Source organism: Centruroides vittatus, unplaced genomic scaffold (genome assembly GCF_030686945.1).
Source record: "Centruroides vittatus isolate TY-2023 unplaced genomic scaffold, ASM3068694v2 contig_82, whole genome shotgun sequence".
NCBI lineage: Eukaryota > Metazoa > Arthropoda > Arachnida > Scorpiones > Buthidae > Centruroides > Centruroides vittatus.
The window spans coordinates 664,852-678,428 of NW_027122533.1; the positions used below are offsets into that span (position 1 = coordinate 664,852).

At 33.2% G+C, this 13,577-nt stretch overlaps 1 protein-coding gene across 1 annotated transcript; it reads right to left on the reverse strand.

The window, feature by feature from the left end:
- Nucleotides 1-4,647: 4,647 nt before the first annotated feature.
- LOC136982325 (uncharacterized) lies at nucleotides 4,648-5,341 on the reverse strand. Its single transcript, XM_067278800.1, has 3 exons — nucleotides 5,248-5,341; nucleotides 4,900-5,082; nucleotides 4,648-4,826 (listed from the first exon to the last, which is right to left on the reverse strand). The coding sequence occupies exons 1-3, from the start codon at nucleotides 5,303-5,305 to the stop codon at nucleotides 4,648-4,650; spliced, it is 420 nt and encodes a 139-aa protein (XP_067134901.1). The 5' UTR covers nucleotides 5,306-5,341.
- Between the last annotated feature and the right edge of the window lie 8,236 nt (nucleotides 5,342-13,577).

Sequence of the window (13,577 nt, forward strand, 5' to 3'; positions counted from 1 at the left end):
TGTAAGAAAATAACATATATACTGTACATGTATAGTACATGCGCTAAAATACTATTATATAAGAAATAAAAGTTTGTCTGATGTTCTGTATACGACAGAATCTTACAGTTTTTGGTAGTTTTGCAGTAGTCCACGTAAGAATAACAAAGACCAACATGCTGAAGACGAAATCTACGAGAGCGGCACACTTAATTACGATGTTTCCATTTCCCACCACTCCATTGTAAACGGAAAGAGACGTCAGTGCCAATTGGAACAAATAATAAATGGCAACGATAGAGCTGACCATATCGTCAAAATCGGAAATAATGTCACAGAATTGAACGTGTCTTTCTAAGACGCACTGGAAGTTAGGCCATATTCTCTTCTTATCGGAAATCTGTTCTTCTAACACTGTGCAAAACAATGATACTTCGTGCTCCAGTGTGATTCCGATATCGAATATAATGAGAATTATATAACCTAACACGTGAATGCCGTAAAAGAGCTCGCAATTAGTTAGAACGAAATGAAATATAATAAAATAGACGTTGTTTTTGTTCACGACAAACGAGGAAGCAATGGAAACAACAACCATTATAAACGTCATAAAAAGTAACGAAGAGCCACGTATCCAGTTAGACATTTTGTATTGTATGAACATCGGTTTCAGTCTTGTCTGTTCGAAATGGTCGCAGTAATTACTAATAACTCGTTGTATGAGTTGACGGTTGAGTATTGTTCGACATATGAAATACGTCAGCGAAACGAACAACGTGAAAGAGAATATCACCAAAAAGTGTAAGACGAAATCGTCTTTAAAAATATCAGAAATATTTCCCGTATATCGACTTCTTGCATCTCCTGTGAGAATGATGAATAATAGAATGTTAATATTGCTCGCTATCAGTATACACTGCACGAAATATCCATAAATGTTATGTACAAACTTCGCTTTCTTGCCATTTACACTTGTCTGCAATCCGAAAATTTTGAGTATTTGCACATTTGTCTCTATTCTACACGAAAGACAATAGCAGTTGGTAGCGTGCTCAGAAGGATACATTTTTATTTAATTTAATTTAAATGCAATTAAAATGAATTATTCACTCGAATGACACCGAAAATCGCATTGATTTCCTATACACTTAATTCAAAACATCACACAAATTGGCAAGAGAAAACGTCTCGTTGTGATAACACAGTAAAATGGCTTTCGTAATTGGGATACGTAAGAACGTATTGATTATTATATTACGTTTAATATATTGATGATCTTACGTAAGAACGTATACGCTACTTCAATATGGCATAGGATTTATTCATTTTCTCTAATTGATTAAAATAAAGATAACCCTGAAAATTTTAATTCATACGTATGTATATTTTTACACGTTTAATTTTTAAATATGTTTCGCTAACATATATGAAACCACGTATACTAACTACCCATATTTGTTATTGTTGCTGTGGCAACCTAAAATTTCCGTCTGCTTGTATAGCAAGGCATTGTTAATGGGTAAGAGAAAAATGGGTAAGGACAATATACTTTCGGCGTTTGAAAAGTGTAAAATAAGTGTTATAAGTGAAGCTTGACGAGTGAATAAGATCTATCGCTAGAAAACAGATGGCAAAAATTTATCTCGGAAACAATTTGGAACATAGTTCATGCTGCCACTTATCTCAAATACATTAATAACAAGTCGGAACCAAACCTGAAGACAATCACAAGAATACCACACTGATTCGGGCCAGAAATCACACGACCCGAAAGAAAAAGTGGATGAATATACCGGTAAAGTAGTCAGATAAGAATAAGTTCAATTTAGATGGGTCCGATGGCGTCCGTACTATTGGTATTCCATCCATACCTTTAATATTACCCAAAAATGGTTTCTAGCTAATGGTTTCCAGTCGTGTATTGGCTCGTTATGTCACCTGATTTTAATCATACAGAGAATGCCTGGAGACTTCTGGTCGGGTCACTCTACGCAAACGGAAAGCAACACGATAACACTACAGACCATTGAAAAATGGGTGAAAATTCCTCAGAGTCTTCTTTTAAAACCTCGAAAATATAATTTTCTGTCCATTATTGATAACTGATCTTACGATTATCAAACACTCCGAGAAACTCACTTTTTCATTGTTTATATTAGAATTGTACTATGAAACACACATAAATTTCTCTATAATTGACTTCACCTTCTGATATAAATTTTCAAAATCCGCGTAATCTTATCTTAACTGAGCGCACTTTTTTTTTTTTTGTAACTCTTTCCGCCCTGTGGGCACTAAGAGGGCCTCTTATAGCAAGCCCATTATGGGTTCGGCCAGGCCCACAATGGGGCGGCCGGGTGGTGAGGGACGGGGACCGACGTATCCGGATGCACCACCCCCCCGAAAAATTCCTGGGGATTTTTCGACCCGTCCGGATTCGATCCCGGGTCCCCCAGGGCGGCAGGGTGCGAACCTTGACCGCTCGGCCATCCGACCGCAACTGAGCGTACTGTAAATTTTTACTTATATAAGCCACCAAGCATCAGCAATGATGCTTAATTCCATAATTGATGTTTCTACAATACTGATTGAATGTGCCATTAACAAATACAAACAATTAGAAGGTAAAAAAGTTTCAAAATGAAAAACACTTCATTTAATTAAGAATTCATAATTCTGCCATTTAATTATGAAAGTAAACAAAGAACTCGACGGCCAGATGGCCGCCGAGTTCTTTGTTTACTTTCATATTAATTGGCATTTACATTGTTTACTTTCATATTAATCTTCTCGAAGATTAATAAGAGAAGAGTATGAATTTTAGTTTTCTCGATATTGGCAATGAAATCCTTAAATTGGAAATCAATTATAATTGATTGGTTGCTTGATTGATTTCACTGGTGCTATGAAAACTCGAGGCAAAAGGTCGAATCTCCGCAAACTGTGAATCATTGAATTGAATCTTGTTACTTTCCCTGTTGTTATATATTACAGAGGGATAATATGGTGATCAGTCAAGAAAAGACCCCATCCCCATGACTCGGAGAAACCTTGAAACGTCGAGAAATGCAAAAAAAATTCGGGGGGTAATTTCTGTAGGTATGGATGTCAGCGGCTGTGTGGAGGCACAATTTGAAGCTTAATAACTACTGTGCTTTTTGTCAAAAATTTTTGAAATTTTTCAGGGCTTTTTGTATTTTAGGGAGATCGATGCTATTAAATTTTGGTAGTTAAAGGTCGAAGGGATGGAGAGATAAAGGGGAACGTGTCATATCTCCAGTAGAATCTGACTTAATGACGATTTTTCTCGTTACTAGCAAGCACAATTTTTTTTATTAAACCCGCCGCGACCCTCAAAATTAATGTTTTTTGTCATTTTATAATAATTTAAAACATAAAACTTTGAAAAATAAAATATCATAAGAGATGGCACCATCAACTCTGCTGGATTTTAATTTTATTTCTCCGGCTACAAAAATCGGAGGTTTTAAGAGGGAAAAAACAAATTGTCGAAGGAAAGAGCAGCAATTATGTTTATTGTAAATCACGAGAAAGTTCTTTATAAATTATACAGTTATATTATATTGACGTGGCAAATCTTGTTTCGGTAGGAGGCATAAGCCTGCCTATCAAAAATACACGACAGCCGTGTGGTCTGTTGGAATATCTATTGGAGAACCATATCATATATAGTCAAAATACTATCAGTTCTATAGTAAACGAGCAATTATTTACTGGGACGTCGTCATAATGCCGGGCTGCAATTTGTAATTTATTTAATTTAAAATATGTGCTCTCCCCTGAAATTAGTAGTGGCTTGCTTCTGTACATCATACTTTTCCTTTCACAATAGAGTGGTGCCAGTATTGTAGCAACAGTTTTCGGGGAAGTAATTTCTGTTTCGCATCAATTGTTCGTATATAGCTAATCGGGGCTTCCTGTCCCTATAGTTTCCGTATTTGGCTTCGTCTTTTATTTATTTAACTTCGTTCTCGAGATTAAGGAACGACAGACAAGCAGACGGACGACAGGGGGGAATTTATAAGTCAACTAATTTCAGATGGAGAGCATATATTTAAATTTCTCCACAGACCAGCAAATTTTCTCGCAGTCTATCAGTGGTCCACGAACCACCGGTTGGCGACCGCTGCCACAAGAGGTAGATAACTTACTTCCTCGAATTAGTGGAAGTCAATAATTTTCCTTGGCATGCTTTTAATCTGTTATAGTAGTCGCTGCTTGGAATTAATTATGCTAGGTATAATTCAATATTGTCTGTTATTTTTATAGAAATCACAAACTAGATCATTCATATTTTATACGACCTTTATTATATAAGAATTTAATATTTTTATTTATCATAGAATTTTTCGTACGGAAAAATATGTTAATGTTTCGGTCAGGTTGGCATTTTACACAATTTGCTGAGATCATAGCTTTAAATGGTGACACTCAGCATATTTTACATTAATTCCTGTGTGATAAAAGACAAGTCACGACGTCATAAATAGAGCACAAAAAGTTTACTACAAGTTGACAGTTTAATATGAAAGAAAGCTAAATTAACATTATAAAGAATCTTACAATACTTTCGCCTTTATTAAAACAGGATTATAATTTCAAATGGTATCAGTGTGCAATGTACCGCGTATTAGCTTGAATTATTTATTAACCTGTACATTCGGATATAGGAATGCACTCTTTCTCTTTGTTTTCCGCGTAACCCCGCTTGCAACAACACCTGGCGTAATTATCAGTTACGTATCCAAAGTGGGCTTCTCCGTCACCAACACAAACCACAAATTCGTGAAAGAAACTGATCTCGGTGTTTGGTTTAGGACACACACCTAATTAAAATGGAAGTAATTACAGACGAAATCTTACACGAAACACTAAAAAGTGTATTAAAGGTGTACTTACGAGGGCTGCACTCTTTTTCTGTAATGCAAACATTTGTATCTTTGTCTCGAAGGTAATAGAAATCACAGAAGCATCCCGGATGTCTCATTTCGCGTGTACAGGTAAAATTGAGAACGTCGTGGCAGAAATATTCGCAACCTCGTTTAAAGAATGCCTCATTTCTTCCGCAGCTTCTAAATACCGCTAGAAAACAAGTGTACGGTAATTAATAACAAGTAAACATACGAAAGCCATGACCAGTTTTGTTCGGAATTCGCCGTCTTCGATACGTAAATACGGACCTAACCGTGTTTACGTGTCTCGTCTCGATTTCTTTAATGCATAGAAGATAATAATTACGAAACTTACCTGCACCGTGCACCGAGAAAAACAGAGAGAATATTAAAATTCCGTAATTAGGTAGCATGCCGTCGGTGGTACTCGTGTATAAAAGTAAAATGTTGTTTACGTATAATTTTGATCTTCAAGATAATTGGATTCAAAGATTTGGTAAAGTCCAAAGTTAATTATTAATTAATCTTGAGACACTTAGTAAACAAGGATGTACTTTTATAAATAAGATAAGTATATTTACACTTCTAATTTGAATAATTTATAGGCCCAATACGCATTGTTAGAGATGCGGTGGAGTTTGATGATATAAAGCCAGCACTTCTCGAAGTGTTTCTTAAATTTTCTGGCAGTAACGTATTAAATGATCAGTTTAGGGTGAATCGGGGTAAACGTTCGTCTGGAAAGAAGACTAATCCATATGGCGTGAGGTTGTTGCAAACACTAATACGCCGAAAACACATTCAATATATCTCCACCAATTTTGGTAAATTGTGGCGCAAAAGTAGTGTTTGATACGATAAAATAATCACCAAAAGTGTTTTGTTCTATCGGCCATAACGAGCGAGTTATCGAGGGTTTAGAAATTATGGTATCCATCCATGTAGTCTGCAGCCATTGGTTAGTTTGTATCGTATCACAGATAACTGTTTTAGTGTTTAGGTATGTTACGATTGTAAATGTTTTTATTTTTCTAAGTGACGAATATTTTTACAAATAAACGTGTTTTCCTGTTCGACAGTTTGTTAAGAGCATGCCATGTTCTCAGAATAAGTATTGATAGAATCAGCTTTTGAAGTATACCGTCAGCTTTTGCAAACCGATTCTTTGTGAATTTTGGGACATAAAATCGTCCATCTCACTTTCAAACAGACTCCGAACTGGAAATACCTGATATGTGTTATTGTTCCACAATGTTATTAACGTCGATTACTGAGACAAACATCTCTATCATAAATAAAGGTAAGACTGTGCACACTTTATTAATTTAATAAATTTATTTCTTCGGTAGACAACTTAAATAATTTAGTCAAGTTGAAAGGAGAAGACCGCCCTTTTTCCAATGACGATTATAACCAAATGTTCATCACCGGCAAAAAAGTCGCAAACTACTGGTACCGCAAGGAGCCATCTTACTGAAAGCATACCGGTATCCTAATTGGAATTGGCAAACTCTGAAAAGCCAGGGGTGTCCGGAGGTGCCACACAACAGAACACTGCGCCGCTGAAAGAATCAGATGCACACATTTAAAAATGGGTAGCACAGAAAAATACATTCGAATTAATCGTCCTGCCATACGGAAGATCTTAGCAGCAAGGGCAGGATTCAAAATATTGCGTCGTCTGCAATGTCTTGCCAGTCAAAGTATATATATAGAAATTGGCGATTTTAAGATTTTAACTTAAACTTTCGAAGCTAGCGATACGTGCTTGCATCGTTCTAAGAGTCGCTATAACAGTGGTAATCGAAAGATAATACGCATAGTTAGCAAACAGCGGAGACTCTAAACGAATTCTTTTTGGAAAAAGAAATAGTCCCATAGGTAAACAAAAATTTCCTTCTTGTGATATTCGTGAGGCGGGCACACAAAAATCATTCATATAGAAAATTCATCTATCGAGTTGCCAATACACCAGAAATTACTTAAAATCGTGGTGCAGCCTCTTGTACCCTTTTTTCGTCGACAGTTAAAACACTTTTCTAAAGAAATTCTTACAAGTTTACAGGTATTCTTCAATGCCAAAGGAGTACACAAGGATAATCGTAACACAAGCGAAGTTATTATCAAGATGCAGTCTCTGATAATCGAAAGTGCATTTTCAAACTGTAAAACCAAAATGACCTTATGATCGTCTCGCGCCTCTATGAGCCATAATTATTTCTTCTATATGATTCACTGTTAACATGGTCACACGGTATTATGCCCCATTTGAAGCAATTGTATAACAAATTCACCCGATAATGACAATACATTTTAGTCTAAATCTAATTTTAACACCCACTATCGATATAAAATCCATTTTATCATTCCCAATTGAAGGAGTGTGCCAAACTTTAAAACATTCATCACGTACTGTACGTACATTACTCATAAGTATTATTACTTTAGTTACTGCATGTACAGCACCAATTCAGAATCTATAAAGTCATCTTAGATCCATCAGATTAACAATAAATTTCATCTCACAAAAATTATTACTATTTACCTTTCACTTATCCTGTGTACTAGTATTTGTAGAAAGTATATTGTATTATATATAAAAATGAAATTATAGGTTAATTGATAAAGTGTGTATTTAATAAACTATTTCTGAGGAATACACAGGCCATCTTTTCTCAAGTAGTAACATTTCCTCCTCGTTTCAAACTTGATATAAAGTTTGACGTTTCTTCTCTGTTTTTTACATCTTCATTTCTTTATAATATATATGTTTTAATAATAGAAAATCATTTTACTGAATAAAATGCTCAAACTTGTAAAAATTTTAAAACTAAATCAATAATTTCTGCTTTTTCTCGTTAATGGCATAAAACCTCAATTAAAATTATAGCTGAAACATTTTCCAATATAGCCACTACATTCAAATAATCAAAACAGATTGATAAAGCGTAAATTCTTCTAATATCCATTTTTCGGGTAACATTAATTTTTTTTATATTAGTCTTGCCATGTTCTACTTATACGTTCTATTATCACCTCTGTTCAATCTCATCTAATTATAGTTAAAATGTAAAAATATCTACCTACGAATATATTTGCTAATAAAGGAGGTTAACTTGCTAGTAGAATTTTCTATTCTTCTTTGACATCGTTCTACGTAAGAGTAGTAAATGTATAAATAACACGCTTATAAACACTACGGAAAAATGTTTCGAAATAAATACTAGATAATTATATGCACAAATGAATAAACATGATACACGCCTTCACTTACCAGGATTACATTCAAACAATAATCAGTTCTTGGTATTTTCCGAAAATAAAATATTTTTCAACTTTTCTTTCCATAAAAAAGCATATTGTGAAACTAATTCTAAATTTAGCGTAAACATTTCATATTCCATGTCTTAAAAATAATACACAGTATGTTGATGCACGTAGAAAACGTTTATTCGAGTGAACTTCGAAAGAAAACGAGAACGAAAACATCACACTAAACTTAACGAAATTTGGTGCCAAATGGTGCTTATGGCATAAGCATTGAATGCTCCCGGGCAATGTAGCATGACCGGAAGTTCAATTTTAGCTCGATAAACAAAGTTTCAAAAAATGCTTCCACGAAGCCTGATGAATTTAAATAATACGAAGTACCTAAATATGTTTAGTGAAAATTACTGCTTTACCTTCACAATTATGGAAACGAGTTATATAAAAAAAGAAAAAGGATCAGTGCACACAACCTGCCGCCAATCACGTCTACAGAATAAATTTACAACGATTAAGTGACGGGAAGCTAACACTAAGTAATATGAAAAATATGTTTAAAAATTAATGTTACAGTAGATATTAATAAACATTAACAAATTTCATGAAAGACGAGAAAATATTTCTCCGTGTACTGTACATGTACTGTACAATAAATGATTAGTTCTTCTAAACACTGGACTTTCACAAAATGCGATACACAGGCATAAATAATAATTATTTAATAATGCTTATAACTATTTTAATATAATATCGTAAAAATGAAGCAATTTGTGTTTGGCTTTTATTATTGACAGTTTCTAAGTAATTTGCTGTAAAACTTAATTTAGTAAACAGAAACAAAGTTACGTTATTAATAATAAACAAAACAAGACAATAAATTCAGTGTAATACAGAAAAAACCAATTATATCGAAGATGGAGTGAATGTGCAGACATCCCCCGAGCAGAGCTATTTGAAATAATATGATGACAGAAATATTAGATATATAAAATCCGGCCATAAACATTTCTTTCTGTCAAATAAATTAGAACATTATGAATTAAATAGGTTTATTTCAGAAAATAATCGCGAATAATTAAGTTGAAATTAACCCTCGGGGTCGCCTGGTGGGGTCTCAGAGGCCCGACTCATTTTCAAAAGTTCATAACTATTTTAATATTTGCGTTAGCGACTTAAGGTTATTAGTAGCTTCAGTTCTCTTCATGCGCTTGCGATCCCCACAAAATTTTTAGTTCATCGCGCGATATCCTGCGAACAAGACGTGGTCGAATAAGTGCCGGGCCTCACAGACCCCACCAGGCGCTCCGCGTTGCAAAAGTGTAAGTAATATTTTTTGTGTAAAATTCGTATTTTTTGTGTTTGCTTGATTTATAACACGTTTACGTTGTCAGTAGATAAACGTTTAAGCAGCTACTGAGCGTCTGTAAAAAATGATCCAGATTTATTTGCATGGGACATGCGAAATTCCTATGGGAAAAATGCCTGAATTCTCAATTTCAAATTTTAACTGAAGAAGCTTAATTTTTATGCTTTAACAGATAATTATATTAAGTGCCATTAAAATGAACCCAAAATACTTAAATTATAATGAGATTACATCATGATTTCTAGAGAAACAAAGTTAATATTTTTGTTACAACAAAAAAAGTTGATGTTTTTTATTATGTAGTCGTGTGAATAAATATTTCACGTAAATCAATGATTGTTTTATTCTAAATATGTCTTAATAAACCTATTGTATATATATATTAACATAACATTGAAATTATCTTTACAAGCCATATAATGTAGTGTTTTATTTTGGGGTCTGTGGGACCCCACCAGGCGCTCGGCGGAAATTTCTTCACCAGGCACCCCGAGAGTTAAGAGAGTGTACAGTATGCTTTTTATGCCAGAGTATCTCCGTTTACAAATTATGAGAATTTTCAGTTTTTATACACATTATGATGCTATAATATAGGAAATTATGTTTAATACATAATAAATAGTGCAGAAAGGGTAATAAAAGAACGGCATTATTGTCAACAATGTATTATTTACCGTATTAGTCATTAATTCTATCGAAATACATTTCACCAGAAGAAAATTATCAATATTTTTCGTAGGTATAAATAAATTTTATTATAATTTAGTTAAAAACACATTTTTTCACGCTTAGATTCTTTCCCCTTCCTCTACGGTTAATTGAAACATTCCATTTCATAATTTTATGTAAAAACAATGTTTAAAATGACTTGTAAATGAGGGAATGTTACTTAAAGATGAAGTTATATATTGTCACACGTCTCACCTGTATCCGTAGAAAAGTAATGATTGATATAACAATATTTTGTCACACGCTCCAAGTGATGAAGTTTGCAGCTGTAATTGAACGTAAGAAAACAGAACGTTTATATAAAGTAAATCAATATTATCTTATATATATATAAAATTCTCGTGTCACAATGTTAGTTACCGTGCTCCTCCGAAACGGCTTTACCGATTTTTACCAAATTTTATATGCATATTCAGTAGGTCTGAGAATCGGCTACTATCTATTTTTCATACCCCTACACCATTTCCCCCTTTCAAAAATATATTTATATATGGATTAAGGCTTTTATGTCCAACAGATGGCGCTAACTTCCGACGACCTAAGTTTGCTTTTCTGTGAGAATGGACTGAAGCAGATCATTTTCTATCTATCTATATAAATAAAATATAACGTTCGTTTGTTCCTACCGATTCCTTTGAAATTTTGACACAACGTTGCATTCGAATACGCACGTGTTTTTATATAATATACATGTCGAAATCCCCCCAGTGGGGGGAGATGGACGGGATTAAGGCTTACCGTGAAGAACTCGGCTTCTATTATACTATTTTACATGCGGTTTTTTGCGTTTTTAATTGCGTTTTAATAGGTTACGTCAACAGAATATACACTAAAAAGAGATTTTTCGATATTCCCCAGCGGGAAAAATGACGGGATTAAGACTTACTGTGAAGAACTCGGCTTTTATTATACTATTTTAGATGCGTTTTTGATTGCGTTTTAATAGGGTACGTCAAGAGAATGTACACTAAGAAGGGATTTTTTGAAATTCTCCCCACGGGGGAAGTGTGATACATTTATAATAGATACATTTTGAGCCACAACAACGCGTGGCCGGGTCAGCTAGTAATTCTATATATACATAAATTATGGTAAAATATGTTTTTATTTTCATCAAATACTTATACTTTTCTCTTTAAAAAACGATTTTCATCAAGTATATGGGCTTAAATTAATATGGCGATGGTCGCACGGACTACTGATGATGAAGAAGAAAATTGTAGTGTTTACATTGTTTACGCACCTTGTCTATTCCGGAAGGGGTGGAGTTGACGGAACGTATGTAGGCCTAAACAAAACTTTATAACGAATATTCTGAAATTAGTTAAACAACAACTATGAATCCATAAATTGCCTTTTTTACAAAGATTTATATGATATTTAGTACATAAATGCCCTAGCTCTAGAAATAGCAAGAATAAACCAAGTTTTTATAAGAACTAACTGTACTGTATACTGAAATAGTATATAATATTAATTATATATGTTAATTAAGAGTTACTTACATCAAGTAATTCTCTCACATATACACGCTGCACACCTTCAACTACGGAGCCTATATCACCTAAAATACTATTCAAAGCACAATTTCCGGGTTGTTTTGGAATTAAACCTTAAAAATAAATTACAATAAATGAATAAATGTTAATGTTGCGATAAAAGTTCAGAATAAATTCATTGTCAGAAAAATATTCAGAAACTACAAATTTTACTACTCTGTAATAAAAAAGAAATAAATACTTAAAATGAAAAACGGCAGCAAAAACTTCATCATGATTGTACTCGCAACTAAAAGCAAACGAAAATGCGTAATTTGCAACTTCAATTAGCACTGACGGATTATCTTCTACGACACTAATTTATATATTTTAACCATGTACAAGTAGTGATCTGACGTCACATAGATGTACAACGCGATATTTGCACGTGTTTCAGTTGTAAATTCTACATACGTTATTTAAAAATATTTTTAAAGTTATAAAATAAAATTGTAAATTCTTTATTAAATTTCGACGAGATTTGAAATATTTGAAATTTATCCTCAAATAGGCAGTCATGTATCATACTTTCCCTGTAGCAATAGAGTCTTGCCGTCTTCTATGTATTTCCTTACAGGGGGAAATGTTTGAATTGAAATAACGTCACTTTCGATTTGTATGGGACGTTCCTATATGATTAATCGGGGCCTACGTCCCGACTCTTTGCATGTCTCGTCTTGATTTTCATCAACTTTCCTCCGTTCTGGACATTAAATTAATTAAAGAAGGACACAGTCACAGGAGATTTATAAGTGAACAATTTTTATCAAATTGTAGCCCAATTATTCGGGAAAACGATTCTTTATACCGCTATCATTATTTATCCATCGATAACTTACAACAAATAAAATCAAACTTGCACAACAAAATGGCGCGTGTAAAAAATCGACATTCAGACAAACTGACTCGATCCTTATTTAAATTTCGAACTTGCGAATAAAAATATTTACACAAATCCACTTTTACCGAGCGATTTCTTTTAAAATACTCAATTGTAACTAACTTTTCTTCCCATTTGTAAAAAAAAAAAAAAAAAAATTAATACAATATTTTCGTATAAATGAATATTTTTACTCAAGTAAAATGACCCCATTTACTTGTATTGTCTTTTAATATTTAATGTGTAATATAAACAACGAAAAAACTAATAACAGTAATAATGTAGAAACTGTAAGGATATTTTATCGTAAATCTCGGTGTTTGTGTAGTAAAATTAAAATGAATAAAACAAAGCCTAAGTTTGTATAAATTCGATTTTTTAAATTTTAAACCCTTTGTTAACGGAAGAACTAAAAAGGATTCTGAGGCAAAAAAGAAGGCATTCGTTTTATCCTCTTCGGTTTTAGATTATCTAAAAGGATTTCTCACGGGAAAAGCGTAAAGGTTTGAACTCTTTATAAAGAAAGAGGTAAAAATCGACTTTAATAAGCAAAACATAATTTTTGAGTAAATACGCTTAATTTTATAATTTATTCAAATTATCTATTTGTAATTTTCACTTTAATCCGCATTTACCATAAGCTATTCGTCAGCATTAACGTTTTCGCAATAGCAGCTGACATTTGACAGTGGAGAAAAGCAATTAACAAATGCAGTTTCCGAAGTGATTAATGATAAATGTTACATATAGGTTTTATTAGTAAAATATTTTCAAAATTACCTAATTTATAAAAAATAATTCTCATTTATCTTAATTATGTATTTAAAATTATATACAAATGAAACGATTGAGAATATGCAGTAATTAACATAGGAAATGGGACTGCATGGTTAATATTTACAAGG